The sequence below is a fragment of the Xiphophorus couchianus genome, chromosome 19 (assembly GCF_001444195.1).
Source record: "Xiphophorus couchianus chromosome 19, X_couchianus-1.0, whole genome shotgun sequence".
NCBI classification, from domain to species: Eukaryota; Metazoa; Chordata; class Actinopteri; order Cyprinodontiformes; family Poeciliidae; genus Xiphophorus; species Xiphophorus couchianus.
Genome location: NC_040246.1, coordinates 2,155,659 through 2,171,780, shown reverse-complemented (window position 1 = coordinate 2,171,780; position 16,122 = coordinate 2,155,659). Strand labels below are relative to the sequence as shown.

The 16,122-nt window shown below is 41.2% G+C and overlaps 1 protein-coding gene across 1 annotated transcript; it reads right to left on the bottom strand.

Moving 5' to 3' along the window:
• Positions 1-1,188: 1,188 nt before the first annotated feature.
• wdr32 (WD repeat domain 32) lies at positions 1,189-14,202 on the bottom strand. Its single transcript, XM_027999866.1, has 8 exons — positions 14,012-14,202; positions 11,641-12,152; positions 10,087-10,200; positions 8,956-9,153; positions 7,958-8,160; positions 6,532-6,609; positions 6,303-6,448; positions 1,189-5,002 (listed from the first exon to the last, which is right to left on the bottom strand). The coding sequence occupies exons 2-8, from the start codon at positions 12,111-12,113 to the stop codon at positions 4,631-4,633; spliced, it is 1,584 nt and encodes a 527-aa protein (XP_027855667.1). The 5' UTR covers positions 12,114-12,152; positions 14,012-14,202; the 3' UTR covers positions 1,189-4,630.
• Between the last annotated feature and the right edge of the window lie 1,920 nt (positions 14,203-16,122).

Below are 16,122 nucleotides of genomic sequence, written 5' to 3'. Positions count from 1 at the left end.
AGAAAAAAGAACGAAAAAAGAACGCTTCAGCTACGTCCACGGAACGGTCGCGCCCCCTGGTGTTCACAGTCGCAACAACATGTACAGCTTTTTCAATACTGTACATCACCACAGGTGTACTTGATTGACCAGATAATTCTCGACATTTAACCCCATACTATAGATGGCCTGAAGGCTGTTGTCATAGCAACGTGGGCTTCCATTAACCTCAGCGGAGCCACAAGTTGATGGCCTCCACGCCACGTTGCACTGACACAGTAATTCATGGAAATGTAATAAAATTGTAATTTACTGAGAGAATTAATTTTGGGGTTTTTACTGAGCGTAAGCAATAATCATATAAATGAGAAAATATAACAACCTGAAATATCATTACTCGGCTTTTTTTGTGTATTTTTGAGGTTCAAAATGAGCAAACATTGTGCAAAAACACCAAATTGATTCGCTTTTCTACAGACTCGCTTCATAACAAAAATGTGCTTTCTACAGATATAGGTAGTAAGTTATCCTACTCCGTGTGTAAAGGGGTAAATTTAACAAGGTGGGCCAGTAAAAACAACAAAAACAAAAACACTGTGCTAAAGCAAAGCAAACCCATCCTTAACACATTTGGACTTTATGTAACAGACTAACGTAAAAGGAATTGTAAAAAATAAAATAAAAGGGAAAAAAAAAGATACTTCTCTTTTCTTTTTAGATATCCTGTTGGTTTCACCAGAGTTAACTGGGGCCTCCTGTTTAATGCTCTCCTTTTGAATTAAGTGGAAGGTCATATCTTGGTAGGTTAATCTGTTGGCAAGGCAACCGTTAGTTGTGCACTCCATAAATCTGGCCTTTATGGAAGGGTAGCAAGAATACAAATGACCACCACACTTTTCAGATTTGACCTAACCAAAAACAACAAAAAAAGTTCAAATTCCTGGCAGTCAGTAGTGGTAAAGTAACTCACCTTTTGTTCTTTCTAGTTCCTGGAGTACTTGCTGTATAGGCAATAATAATGCAACTTAAAGCATGTCACCATGTTTTATTTTCATCTGCCCATCCTTTATCACTTAATGGTGCACACATGAAAAAAAAAAAAAGGTAATAGTGTGAACATTTGTGAAACTCGTGGCTAGATACAAGTTCAAATCCAAAACAACAATCAAAAATAACACACAAAACATGATGAATCCAGTTGTTTTTTCCCTGTCTTTCTGCATAAATACACGGAGTGAAAATAGATAAGACACTTCAAAGAGCTCGTGGGTGAGCCTGAAGTAAAAAGCAGCGGAGGAAACACAGAAATCCCGTCACACTCCGCTCCGCCGAGACGCCATGAATGTGGCCGCGAAATGTTTACGTCTGACTGACCCGAAGGCGAACTGCAGGTCACGACGCGTATCAGAGCGTCCTGGCGTGACGCTGACGGGAGAAAACGTGGAGATCAGAAGTGAAATCTAATTTGTGTCGTTTTTAAATCTTTACCTCAAAGCCAAATTCAGGTCAAAACGGCTTCAGTCGCATTTTCCCTCCCAACTCTGACGTTATAATAATTATTAGACACAGATTTTTAATCCGTTGTTACTTTCACCAACTAGTTGTAGTCACACATTCTTCTACTTTAGTTTTAAAATCTGAATTAAATGGGAGTGCAACAGTGGCCAGAGAAAAGTACATCTACATAAAAAATTTTTTAAAAAAGTCAATCTAAATAGAAGCTTTTCTTAAATCTTTCCTAGCAGAAGTTCTCTTCGAGGTCTCGGCTCAGTTTCATCCATCAAGAATCACATTTCGGCAGCCGACAGCTCAGCATAGAGCAGAAATAATAAAGGAGAATCACCAGAAAGGCTGATGTGCATAGCAGGAGATTTACCGTTAGCCAACTTCTTGTGTCCTGGAATCATTCAGTGCGGATACGAGAGTTTTACTAACAAAATGGCTGCAGTGTGGGGCTGTTCCCAACAGGTGGACATTAATGAACACTTGAAGCTAATTCAATCCGACAGTTCACTTTATTCAAGTTCTAATATGAACCACCAGAGAATGATAGTTCAGGTATCAGGTTGTGATATTTACCCACCATGTTTTACCCCTGATGGGTGTAAAAACCTTTACATGTTTTAGGGAGGTAAAACAAGTCAACCCTTTGTTGCAGCTGCCTTTCTTAGCGAAGGTTTGAAGAAAAGCCAACCTTTAACTGAAATGCACTCAATTTCAATTGATTGCTGGCACCTCCACCAATAGCATAGAATTAATGTAACTTTAGCTTTTTTAAAAAATTTTATTCATTCATTTTCATTTTTCCTGTTGGCTTGGGGTATAAATACGATGTAAGACAGAAGCCCATTTCTTTTAACCGCTAGCTGGTAGGCTAATATTTCTAGATCAACATTTATCTTGCCCACACGCTCAGCGAGTAGTAGGAAATATTTCTTGACAGGGTATTTTTTTCTATAATTTTCACAAGATTTTTCATTGGAAATATGTAATTTGGTTTAAGGCTTTTAGTAAATGTTTGTAAGCATCTGTTGTGCTCTTTTAAACTCCTTGAATAGTTGTTGATAAAGGCGGTTAACTTCTAGGAACATTGTAACTCATGTGAAGTAGCCTACAAGTTTTAGGCAAAATTCTGTTTGCTGGTAAAAATGAAAAATAGTTCTTAACCCTCCTGCAATAGTAAGAGATGGAGTCAATGGGGCCCCGCCAGCTTTTTACCCTCTGCGTGGTCCAGCCTGGTCACGCTGACCTTGCGTGCGCTTTTCCGATTTTTTATTTTATTTTTTTGTATGTGCAAGCGTGTGGTTCCGGGAACCGACAGTGATGGGGAGAACCCTTGTCAGACTTGACATCTGCCTTGCTCCTATAGAGCGTAGCGCTAAGACCACAGGAGGGTAAAACTATGTATCTGTGAGTTGCAATGAGGCAGAAATATTCGCCGCCTTTTTACAAGTGCTCAATTTTCCAGGTGACCAGACATTTCCATCTAAAGACTTAAGATAAAAGCATCAACTTTGGGGAAGGTAAAGAGGTGATTACAGAGTAACAACTCTAAAGTGATTATCAAATCAAACGCTGTGCAACAATTAGTGCCAACATTAATGCACCAAGTAAAACTCTTAAAAACAACAGAGGATCTGGACAGTGGAACGAGAGAAGATGTTGGGAACAAAACAAGCAGCAGGCAGGTAAAGGAGGGCAGGTCCTTGAAGTTCAGATTGTATGAGCACAGAAGCAGCACCTGTGGCGAAGGCATGAGTGAAGCAACAGAGAGCGGCACCAGGCGCAGCGCAGGAAGTCGAGCTAACGTGACACACAGCGTACACGAAAGTCCGTTCCGTCTCCCGGGTTTACCAATACTTGACTTTATGCGCCGTTAGTGTTGTCCTCCTGAGACGGCGACGTCTGGATGTGCCAAGTCTCAAAAAGAAGAAGAAAAAAATGTACTATTGAAGAGGCCAAAAGCAACTCTGTAGCTAAAGGAGCCACAAACGACCAACAGTTTGCCGTTGCCTGATATCAAGTTGCATCAAGAATCGCATTGAATTTCTGCTCAGAAAGTTTCGTCTGCAAAAACAAAATGCAATTTCCTTCTATTTCAATTTTGAGCTTGCTTTTCTATGTCATGTCTTGAAATTCAGGGCTCAAAGTGTCCATCCTCTGCTGCAACCTGGCAATTAGCCCAGAGCTTCAGTCTGTCATTTCTTCACGCCAGTTAATGGCCGTCAGTTTGACGGCTAGCACCTAAACGAACTTGACCCGTTTAACAGCTGCAGACCTGGGTTGTAGTTAGGCTACGTTCTTAAGCTAGCTGTAGAGATGCATCGAGGAATCTGTTGGACGAGTCTTTTTGCCTAATGGTGGACGCGTTAAAATCCAACCTTTTTTGGGTCAGTGAATGCACCACATGGAATTGCTACCTGATTGCACAAAATACTCTTCGGGGTGTACGCTATTACTGAGTGAAGACTGAAAGTTAGCTAGTTTCAGAATCAGTGAGGCGCTTAAAATTAAGATACAGGAAGCAAAGAGGTGTAAGAAAGGAAAGCAAGTACAATATATGTCTGAGGTTCATAGAGGCTGCAGGAAAGCAAGAGAGAGCAAGAGTTTCACAGACAACAGGAAGGCTGAACAGAATACAGCATTTGTTTAGTAATGCAAATCACTTCTATAAAATGCTAAAGATCATTTAAATGTGAACTCTAGAATTTTGGTTTAGTAAACGAACAGTAGCTGTAATTTATGGTTATACTATTTCAAAACACAGTTTCTGCTCCTAATATAAATAAATAATAGCAGCTTAAGGGAAGTAAACAAGGAAGAAACATATTCTGAATTCTGTTCTTGTATTTTCTTATACAATATATTAGTTTTCAAACAGAAACTGGAATAGACCAAAGTCGGAATCGGCAGGTTAAAGCTGTACAAATAGCAGGGATTAGAAATTGGCAATAGAACTCAGATCGGTGCATCTCTGGTTAGCTTCAGCCAATCCTCTGCACAAATGTGCAAAAAGTAACCATCTGTAAAACACTTCCATGATGCATTTCCACCCCTTTATATGCAGAGGTTTAGACTGGTGCGCGTTTCCCCAGGTCTGCAGTGATCGGGTTTAAAAAAAACAAACTTTTTTTCTAAACAACGCCGGATGCTAGAACTTGGGCTGGTAAAGCGCCACGCGTCCGCTCAGGCACCCCGAGGCCAGCTGGCAGTGCGTCGGGGAGAACTTGGTGGTGAGCACCACGTCGCTGTGCGAGTAGATGGAGCGGATCTCCCGGAGGCAGCTGGTCTGAACGGGCAGGCTGTCGGCCAGCTCGCTGCAGCGCTCGTCGAAGGCCAGCAGGCGGACGCCGTATCCGTAAGGGGAGCAGATGAGCCGTCCGTCGGGGCTGAAGCACAGCTCCTTGATGTAGCCCCGGCCCACGTTGGCCTCCTCGATGTAGTGGGTGAGGCGCAGGGAGCAGCGGGGAGACACCAGCGGCCGCGTGGGCGCCCCCTCCTGGAACTCGTACACACAGGTCCACTGGAGAAAAAGAACAAAGGAAAAAGTGTGAGGTATCTAGACAATAAAGTTTATGCCAAATGAGCTATACCACTCTATTTAGATTTTTAGAGAATTATGAAATCAAGCTGTAGTTGCAGTGATATAAAAACAGATGGCACATCCTAATTGCTGTGGCTTAAAAACACAGCATCTTGAAAAAGTACTGATGCCAATTAAATTTTTTTTCATATTTTGTCATGTTAGAACCATAAAGCTGAGCATTTTATGTGATAAGTCAACATATTCTTGTGAAGCATTGTGAATTGGAAAGAATTTTTCCAAACATTAAGACGTAAAAAGTAGAAACTGTCCATGTTCGTGGGCTGAGGAGCGATCAGAAACGGCAGAGATCAGATTCGAGGTGAGGCAGGCAATTCTCTTGCCTCATGGCAGGGGGCGTTCATGATCCCAGACATTATGACTCCACAACTGCAGAGTAAGACACAGCAACAGCGAGCTAGCCATACAGTAAAGTCAAGTGCAGCGATATATTTATAGTTTTTCTCCTCTTACCACATCAATCACTTATTAATAATCGCAAAATAAACATTAAGCCTAAAACCATGTTACTGCAACAGACTGTTCTGCTCTTTGTGTGGGAAATATCTGAGTGTTTTTTTTGTGGCGTTGTCAGTTGCTATAGCAACAAGTCTGCGCGTAGCTGCGATGATACAGAGACCAAGAAAGAAGTGGTTTTGAGTTGTACTTTAACGGTTTTTCCCTTTTCTGTGGAGCCCAGCACGAAATTAATAATATCTACTGTACATGTCCAAGTTTGATTGAGCTAACAGAATTATTCTACGGTTGCAGCGCGGCTATGGATAACATGTAAAATAATTGTCCTTTTGCCCTTCAGCGTTGTCCGCATGCGCAAAATTTCCTTATGTAAACAACAACATGCAGGGGGTCTATATTTGTAAATATGATTATGATTAAGTCAGAGCCTCACCAGCTATGAACCTCACCGCACGTCACTGATCTCTACCAGCTTTGCACATAGACAGATGTTTTATAACTTACCCTGCTTTACATTTTACTCAGCTTCAGCCCTAACCTGGCTGCGGTGTTGTTTGGTCTTCATGATGCCATGTGTTCCATAATTTGCCCGAATAAAGCCCTCTGAGGCTTTCAGGGACCAGCGGGATTTTATAGTGAGGTTATATTAAACTCAATGGACTAAATCACAAATGATTTAGTTCATTTAGGTGACTGCTGAAGGTCAGAAATACTTTTACGAGGCAGTAGATCTGGATTTGCGACGGCGTGAAAGGTTCCTCACCTCCTGGTCGTCCATGTTGCTGGAGCAGCGGATGAGCGTGGCCCAGCCTTTGGGATGCAGCTGCAGGGATGTGATGCAGTTCCCTCTGTCCTTTTCCCCGGGGATTTCAGGAGTTAAAACCTCCAGGCTGTTCCGTGGGGACAGACCTGAGGAGAGAGGAAGTTTGATCACAGTCCTGGAAGCTGGAGTGACGCTAGGCTATCAGTATCCAGCTAAGATCATCCCTGACCTTCTCTGTGAGGATGAAGCTTGGAGTCGTGTCCCTGACGGCTCGACACGGTCGACCTGGACGCTGATGTGCCTCCGTCTGTGAAAATAAACAACAGAAAATAAAAACACATAAACTTTATCGTTTTGTTTTTAAATACTGTTCCTTTAAATTCACTTGTTTAAGAATCACGGATTAAGAATCACTGGGAAAATGGTGTCTGCAGGTTTCACCAACTCAAATTTAAGACTTTTTAAGACCATTATGTGTAACAATAAAGTCCCACAAAATAAACCCAGAAAATATTTTTAACCAATTTATTTACCCCACAAAAGCTTGAAGACATTTTAAGGCCTTAATTTTAGATATACATTTTAAGAACACTATGAATGAAATTTAAGACCTGTATCATGTCAGAAGTACACAAATACTAATAATAATTGCAAAAATTGGCATTAAAAAGTAATCTGGCTTTTAGCAACTAGTTACCAGCAGTTGCAACAGTCGAGTTACAGTGAAAATGTCTGTGCGCAATAGACATTGCGCTTTTTCTGCGAGAAAAAGGAAAACATACTTGTTACTAACTTATTTTTTTCCCCTCAATGAATTTGGGATGTTTTAAGAGCTTCATTTTAGATATACAAATTTAAGACTTTTAAAGACCATTGTGAGTGAAATTTAAGACCTGTATCATGACAGAAATGTACAAACAAAAACGGCAAACGCAGTGAACAGGTCTTTGATCGCCTCAAAGTTTTGCGAAACAATAAACTCCCATGAGAAAAAGCAAACATATTTAACCCTTTAATGCATGAATTATGATCCTTTGTGTCCAGATTTTTTTCAAATTTTTTTTGTTTTTCTTAAAACATAAAAAAAGATAGGAAAAAACGTTTTGTAAAACATATATATATGTATAATTTTTTAGGTGATCAATTGTAATTTTTTTCAAATACAAAGTTGTTATTTAAAAAATGCATCAGTAGTATTGTTCTTTAGGGGTTATCTGATGTCACAATATTTCTTTACACCTGCAAGAGTCGTCTACAGCAGAAGGAGGTACCGGGTCGGTTGGCATGTTTTTTTTTGTCTGTCGGCCATATTGGATTTAACAGAAATAATTTCTTGCATTTGCAGCTGATGGCCAGAAGTTGATAGTGTATTTTATGATGCATTAGTGTCCACTTTGGTGGTAGAAAATGGATTTTAGATAGCTGTTCACTGTAGTGACCACTGTACATAAAAGGGTTAAGGCAGAATTCTTTGTTCTTTTAAATTTAACACATTTTAAGGCCTTAATTTCAGATTCGTAATTTTGAGACATTTTAAAGCCTTCATTTTAGATACACGCATTTCAGACTTTTTAAGGATGCGGGGACACTTTGTGGAGATGCTTAAATTTGCTTCCACTTTTCATTTCATTTTTAATTGACAGCTGGGTTCTGACCTGAGCTGAGGGGGGTCCGTCGGGCTCGCAGCATGCGGTAGCTGCCCACTTCCAGGGACTGGGTGAGGTCCAGGTCGTGAAGGATGAGTAGGTACCCTGAGGAAGTCGAGATGAGCATCTTGGAACAGTCGGGAGTCAGACGCATCCTCATCAGGTAGCGAGTGTGGAAGAACTTCTTGTGCGGGCAGCCATCTTCCGTAAACCTGCCAGGGAGAACGTTTACTACGTTTAACAATACGGTAATATCTCTAATAAGTAGGAATTTAATTTTATGTAGGGCATTTGGCAATAATCAAACACATGCAGTCTAAATTAAAACAAAAGAGGTAAATGAAAGAGGAACTGGCCTGAGGAGTGAGTCAATAGCATAAATTTCAGATATTTACAGGATCCTTTTCTGCGAAAGAGCTTTTTTATACATCGCTAAACTAACTTAAACTTCCTCTTACTACTTAACAGAGGTGATAAAGGGAAAGACATTGATTTCACAAGGCTTTCAGAGGCATAAATATTTCAAAATTAAATAAATTACAACTTCCTTGTAGAACCCCAGCAACCAAATAAGGTAAAACCTTGCAGTACTAAAACCGACCACATGGAACGTGAAGCACTTCACTGGAAAACAGCTATAATGCTGTAGCTTAGAGATGATTACTCTCTCTTTTTTTTTTTTTTAATTGCCGTGCACACCATGCAAAAATCTTTATAACCCGTAAACTTTGAAAGAGAGCAAATTGTGCCAATAAAACTACAAAACTGATAGATCTATAGATACGTTTCATCCAAACTGACTGAGCTTGGTGACGCAAATAAATCAATATAAATAAATAAAAATAAGATTTCTTTTTTTTCAATTTTATTAAGTTGTAAAACTTAAAGTGGAAAGTATAGGATTGAGTAGATATTTTGCTGGATATTTAGTTATTTATTTATTTTAAAAAGGTTCAAAATCGATGCATACCGCTGCAGAGGTCCTGCATAATGCAAAGCCAACCAACCTGTTGGTGTCCCATGTGATGACGTTGCCGTCAAAGCCGGATGTGACCAGGAGGCGGGTGTTGGTGTCGTACTCGATGTTCTTCACCCAGCTGGCGTGGCCGTGCAGCGAGCAGACCTTGGAGTTCAGCTTACGAAGGTCCCATAATGCAATGGTGGTGTCGTCGGAGCAGGTGGCAAACAGGCGATTGTCCAAAAACCTGGAGGGAGACGAGACGGTTTCAGCCGACCTTTGGCCTTTGAGCCGCGTTTATTCATTCATTCACATATAGGACACATTTAAAAACAACTGCAGATGCACTAATGTGCTGGACAGGTAGAATAATAGAGTAAAAGTAACCAAGTAGCTTTTTACATACAAACTATATTATAGGAGGGGAAGAAAAGGGTGACGCTTTTTTCCCCCACAGTTACATAATATTGAAAATATGAAGAATTAAGTATAGCTATAAATATCAAATAGTTTTATCATATATTGTGATAACGATAAAAGGGTTAAAAAAAAATTTTTTTTTTAAAGGTAACTGTATGGCTGTGACTGTATGACAGCATTCATAGCCACACAAACATAAATATTGCTCTTGAAAATCATTTAGGGTAAGGGTTAGTAATTTATAATACATTTCTGTACGACACCATTCACATAAAGAAGTGCGACTCGTGTCACTAAACAGCACACAGTAACTGAATTTAATCATATGTTGATATTTTCATTGAACAAACTGTAGAGGAACAAGGAATCCAGACAATTTGGACAGTTTTGGAGGTTTAATACGTCATTAATTGTATTATAGTGACACTATAATACAATTATTATATTGAATTTATAGTGATAACAATAAATCTAAATTCTTATCATCAACAGAAATTTATCCCGATAAATGGCAAACGATACAATAAATGCCTGGAATTGAGTCAAAATTTGATCTCATGAATAAAAAGTTAAAATGACGTGGAACAAACTTGAAATGTCAAAAATATTCTGACTAATGTTGAAACAACATCTTGGAAGCAAAACTGCTGTTTCTTCCCAAGCAGGAACAAAAATCCGTCCACCGTCACAAGTGACCCGTTGTGATACAGATCAACTTTAAGAAACCCTAAATGTCTGATATTATATGTGAGAAGTGCACCTTATGTTGTTGACGCAATCCTCATGGGCCTCTGTGAGGGTCTTGATGTGCCTGGATGAAATGGGGTCAAACAGGAGGACCTCTGTCTGCTCACAGGCCACAGTCAGCACAGACCTGAGCAGGGAGCACACAAACTAGAGTTACTGGCCGCCACAAGACAGGGACGAGGTTTAACTGTGTCGTCATCCACGTTATTCTACATTTAGGAAAGAGGGGGAACAGTGCAACAGTAAAACAAAAACGTTATTATTCTAATAATAGTAGAAAGATACAATGAAATGCTCCAAGTTATGTCGTTCAGGTGTCTCTCAATAAATTTCAAGTACAGAGCAGCACAATATATCACAACACAAACGTGTTAAAATATAGAAAACTTACTTTCTTTCAGTATAAGAAAGTAGAACTGCAGAATAATTGCACACAGAATGATACATATCAACTATATATTCCTGTTAATTTTGACTATTATAGCTTACAGGCAGAGAAAGTTGCTAATTTCTTTACATTCTAATTGTATAAGACCGATTACAAATAATTCTGATATTGCAATTTTTAGCTAAAAAAAGTTAAGTGGAAGGGAAAAAGTGCTCGGTGTACAGTTTCCACAATTAGTTGTGATTTGCAACTGTCTGCTGAGTTTTACCAAGTCTGGAGTCACTTCAGCATCTAAATAAATACTTAACTCCTTTCTGCTTCACTTATCAGTTCAGAGTAGGCCGATTTGTTGACTATTTTTGACAATTCCATAGCAAAGGATGCTTAATATTAGACTTTGACAGAATTTAAAGCAAAGAAAGCTAATACTATGCTACGTGATGAGTTCTATTAGAAAATATTTACATTCAAATAGGATTTTTCATTTAAAATCCAATATATACATTTTTTGTACAGTAGTAGCTTAATTACTGCTCTGAGTATGTTGGGGGCGTGGGGGGGGGGGGGGGGGGGGTCCAGCAAATGCCATTTCAGGAGTGTGTCTACACCAGTTAACGATTAGCCAACAACTAAATTAGCTGACAATTATTTCAATAATCGATTTATCACGGTTAATCATTTCACCCCAAATTGAATTTTAGGTTAGCATTAGCTGCAAGCCATAACGGTGAAAATGAACAGAAGTAAACCACTCTGTGTGCAAATAATCTATATTCGAGTTTGACTCTTGACTTTGATCGTAGTCGAACTTACTGAGACGCACCTGCGTTATGTGCAGCCAGCCGAGGCCAACAGTGTGCAGGAAGGACTTACCGCTGTCACATGAGCACACAAACAAACGTGACCCAGACAAGACAGCTTGACCCGGTTTGGCTGCAGGATTTAGGTCCTGCATCTGGTGTCTAGTCAAGGAGGCTTGACTGTCCTCATTAGCTGTGACTGCTGTGGGGAGCTTCCTAAAGACATGCAGCACTACATCACGCATGTGACGTTAACTTTAGATCAAACTTCCAAGGACGAAGGGTTGAAATTGTGAAGCACAGAGTTGTTGCATGTGTCAATGCAATCAGTGAAACCTGTGAGGTCCACGACCACGTCCTGAAGCATCTCAGTACTTACCCGTCCGGTGAGTACTCCAAATTGAATACAGCTCCGTGGGTCTGAGAGCTCAGATTGACCGACTCCACAGCCGGGTTCATAGAGCAGTACAAGCTGGTCATTGTCCTGAAGTTATCCCTGGCTGGGTCTACAAACAGCCCCCGTCTGATAGTCCTGCTCTGCAGCCAGGAAAACAGGCTGTTCCCCTTGTAGCCTTCGCTGCCGGAGCTCCCGCCGCTCCCCGCCTGCGGAGCGGCGCCCGGTGAGATGCGGCGCTCTTCATCCTCCAGGCGGGGAGGAGAAGAGCCAGCGCTACCCTGAGGCTGGTCCTCGCTGCTGCTCCCCGGCGGCGAAGCGCAGACCCTCTGCGGGGCGTCTCCTTCCACCTCCGACTGTGTCGGTCTTCCAACTGGGTCTTCTTTTTTGCCGGTGCTGCCGGGCCTATCCTGCGACTCGTCGGCGTCCTCGCTGTCGCTCTGGTGTTCGGAGCTCATTGTGGCGGCTTCAGCCCGTGTCTCCGGTGGGGTCAGCGTCTAGCTCGACCGTAGGAAACAGACAGGATACAATCAGCTACCGAGCTTGAATTTACGTCGAGTTCGTTACACGCTTAAGGTGCCATGACGGAGGACTGTAGTAGCAGAGGTGCGGTGGGGGAAATCTATTTTGCTGCCAGATTTGGCAGCGCCTCTACGCCGCCCATCAAGACAACCGGGATTAGCTTCCATCTGACCGGAAACAGGAGCTGACCCTTCAAAATAAAGGCGCGACATGGATTTTATTTCCGCGGTTCTTTTGTACAGGGTTCGCCATTGGGACAGACGTTTTGTTTTTATTTTCTTGTGTTTTGTGATAAAAGCAAATGAACAAACAAACAATAAATAAATGAATAACGAGAAAGAAACGTATAAACTGACACTGCTTTATTAACTGAAGTGTATAACTGTGTGTTTCGTTTACTCAGAAACAGATAAGCCACCTACAAGCGCCAAAGCTTTCAAAAGACACCGCCATAAAGTTTAATCAAAAACGTTTTTGTACTGTTTAAAGTTTAAAGTGAATCCCTTCTATACCAAAAAGAGTGAGCCAACCTTCCTCTGACTGCTTGACAGCTGGCTGAAGTAAGGGGCTACACTTGCTCCGTGGATAAATTGGGTTTAATGTCATTCAAATATAAACGTTCGGACTTCAGAAACGACCACACAAGTAATTAGTTTCTTTGTATTTAGCAAGCGAACACCACATTTTTATTTGTGTATCACTAAATAGGAACCCACATACGATTCGTAGCATGTGTGCCACAATTTGAGAACCTTAAATTCAGATTAAAGACAAAAACCTCAAATAATGTCACTGGGACTCTTTTCAACTCATAACTTTCCTTAAAAGGTTTTATGGAACATCTTTCGTTGTTAAAAATGTAACACCAGAACCAGTGACGTGCGGTCAGGGGAGGCAGGTGAGGCAGTGCCTCACCAGCCATCATGGAAAGAAAGAAAATATATAATCATAAAGTAATTTAAATTGTTATATTCATCCGGTGGTTTGTACTAAAAAATATTTATTTTTCATGTAGCTTCACCAATTTCGATTTTTATTTGTTCAAAATCGCTGAATTTTCTTATTTTCCCATTCAAATGCTTGGAAGCGATGCCGGTGAGGCAGCAGCGAGCTCTGCCTCACCTTGGATTGCGCAACCCCTGGCTCTGCGCTGGCTGCTAAGCGGAGAGAGCATGTAGCTGTACGGCGTCAATAAAATGGTTTAAACAAATTTAATATGTGAACTTATTTCCAATAATTTAGCTTATGTATATAATGTACAGTGCTTTTTGTCACCAACTGTGTTTGTGTAACGTGTTTCGTGTAATGAGCGATTATAAACGGCAGAGAACAGGTTCGAGGTGAGGCAGGCAGTTCTCTTGCCTCATGGCAGGGGGCGCTCAAGATCCCAGACGTTCGTCTTGTTCACTCCTCAACTGCCGAGTAAGTGACAGCGAGCTAGGCTAAACGATTCGGGAAGCAAGTCAAGTGCAGCGATAGATTATAATAGAGATAGTGATTTTTTTCCTCTCGCTTATCCCGACTTTCGACATGGATGACTACATTACAACACTAAAAAAGTTTTCTCAAGTGGACTTTCAATCGAAGCAGGTAAGACAGTAATAACATTTATTTTGTTTTGTTTTTTAAGGAAATGTGTGTTTTGTGAGCTACAGTTTGTATGTGTAAGGATGCAGAAGTGAAACATAACCTGTAAACTGCTGTCAATCTATGCATCTATTTGCAAATCTGATTCTGATGACGTCAGTGCCTCACCAGCTATGAACCTCACCGCACGTCACTGAAACCGTGTTGAAAACAAAGAACAGCACTGCAAGAAACACTTTTGCCTTACCTGTATTTGTTGGGAAACACATTAACGCTAAAATAATTAAAAATATATATATTAGCTTGTCATTTTATATATCTTCAACGGATTCCTCATCTGTTTCAGAGTTTCGGAAATAAATTGGGTAAAAATGTGACTTTCTGAGTTGTAAATTGAAGAGCTCGTGCGGATGTTTGCGTACTTCTTCGGCAAGTTTCAACGTTTTTGTTCCGACCAAAACAAATAGCAGAAGAAAGTGACGTAGTTCCGCTTCCTCGTCCTGCTGTACCTATTGAACTCGTTGCTGCCATCTGACGAACAGATACTGTCACTACAATGTCTCTTGATAAGCGAGCTGAACAGAAAGAAAGAAAGGATTTCTTTCTGTATATATATATATATATATATATAGTTTCTGATTAGGAGGTCAAATGTGCACGGACCCGACCTAAAACGTCCTTTCTTTCTTTCTGTTCAGCTCGCTTATCAAGATACATTGCAGTGACAGTTATAGGCCATCAAATATTATTAAATTTCTTCAGTTTCTTGGGTTTTTATGCATTTATTTCATATGCTTCTCTTCATGTGTTCAACACTTATTTTCTATGTTCTTCAAGTTGAATTATTTATTTCGTTTTTTACATTTTTGCAGTGCACATAAGCTTTTACTGAGTGCTTTGGGGTGTTTTTAAATTCTTTAAATGCTCAAACAGCAGGCAGCCGTTATTACGTCCTTTCAACGTCCTGGAGCAGATCGTCAGGTAAGCCTCCCCCAACCGCGCGGCCCCAAACTAAGTTTGCTTATTTTTCTGATCAGGTGTGAATGAATCGATACATTTTTGTTTTGGATCTTCCGTTTGTTTACTCGCAGCTGGACATTTCAGCCAACAGAAATGTATGAAGTAATGTGGAAAAAAAAGAGTAGATCTCAAGAGAACCTGGAAACTGTGTTTTGAGATGCCAGCAAACACAATTGGAACTGTAAATTTGCAATCCGTGGTGGTGCTTTTAAATATGAGAGATATGGCTTTCTGCCCAGAGCGGCTCCACCACAAGCTGTAGGCATTTAAATAAAAAAGAAAACAAAAAAAGCTGCAGGCATCATTCTTGGCCCCATGGCTCTCAGGACCTCTACCTCTACACAGTAAAAACATAAAATCTTCCCAAGTGTTTTAGGTTTAATTTTAATACTAATATCTTAATAGAATAGAATAGAAGTACTTTATTCATCCCAGCAGGGAAATTACTTCGCAGTTACAGCATAGAGACAAGACACAATAACAACGTCCAGGTGTTGAGTCTGGAGTTTGGCTGTGTCAGAGCCGATGACGTCACAGGCCACCGCTGCATCAGCTGATGGGGGAATGTAAACAGCGGTCAAAATGGCGGACATAAACTCCCTCGGTAAATAACACGGCCGCATTCCCACAGCCAGAAGTTCAATGTCCGGGCTACAATCTGTTCCTTCAGGTTAACATGGCCGGGATTACACCACCTCTCACTCACATAAAGTGCAATCCCACCGCCCCTCTTCTTCCGACTCTTGGAAAAGTCCCTGTCCCCCGCACCAAGGAAAATCCAGGAACCTCCGGAATAAGCGAGTGCAGCCAGGTTTCCGTGAAGCAAAGATACTGCACTCCCAGTACTCCTTCTGGGTCCTAACCAGCGCCGTTAGTTCCTCTGTCCTATTTCCCAAAGACCTCACCACTAGCCTGCGCCGTCTCCTCTTCTCCCTCCGTTTAACTCCAGACCCGCAGCCCCGTCGTCTCCTCCGTAACTCCTCCGGAACCACAGGCCCGTCTCCGGGCAGCAGCAGAGGCCCACACGGCGCAATCAGCCGTTCATGCGAGCAAACAATGCCGCTACTCCGCTCGGCGAGGTTCTCCGCAACCACGAGTATAAAAAGTAGCAGAAGAACGCGGAGAACATCGACAGAACCACATCCAGCCATTGTGGAAAGCCCAACTGATGATCCATGGGTTCTTCAAGCACGGATCATTAATCGGTTACAGCAAATATACACAGACAAACACACACGACGGGAGCTGCGTCTGCAGGCAGCCAGCTGTGCCGGCGCCATCTTGACGAACATCACCGAATACACGAATCAGACAAATACACTTGAAATAAGAAAAACT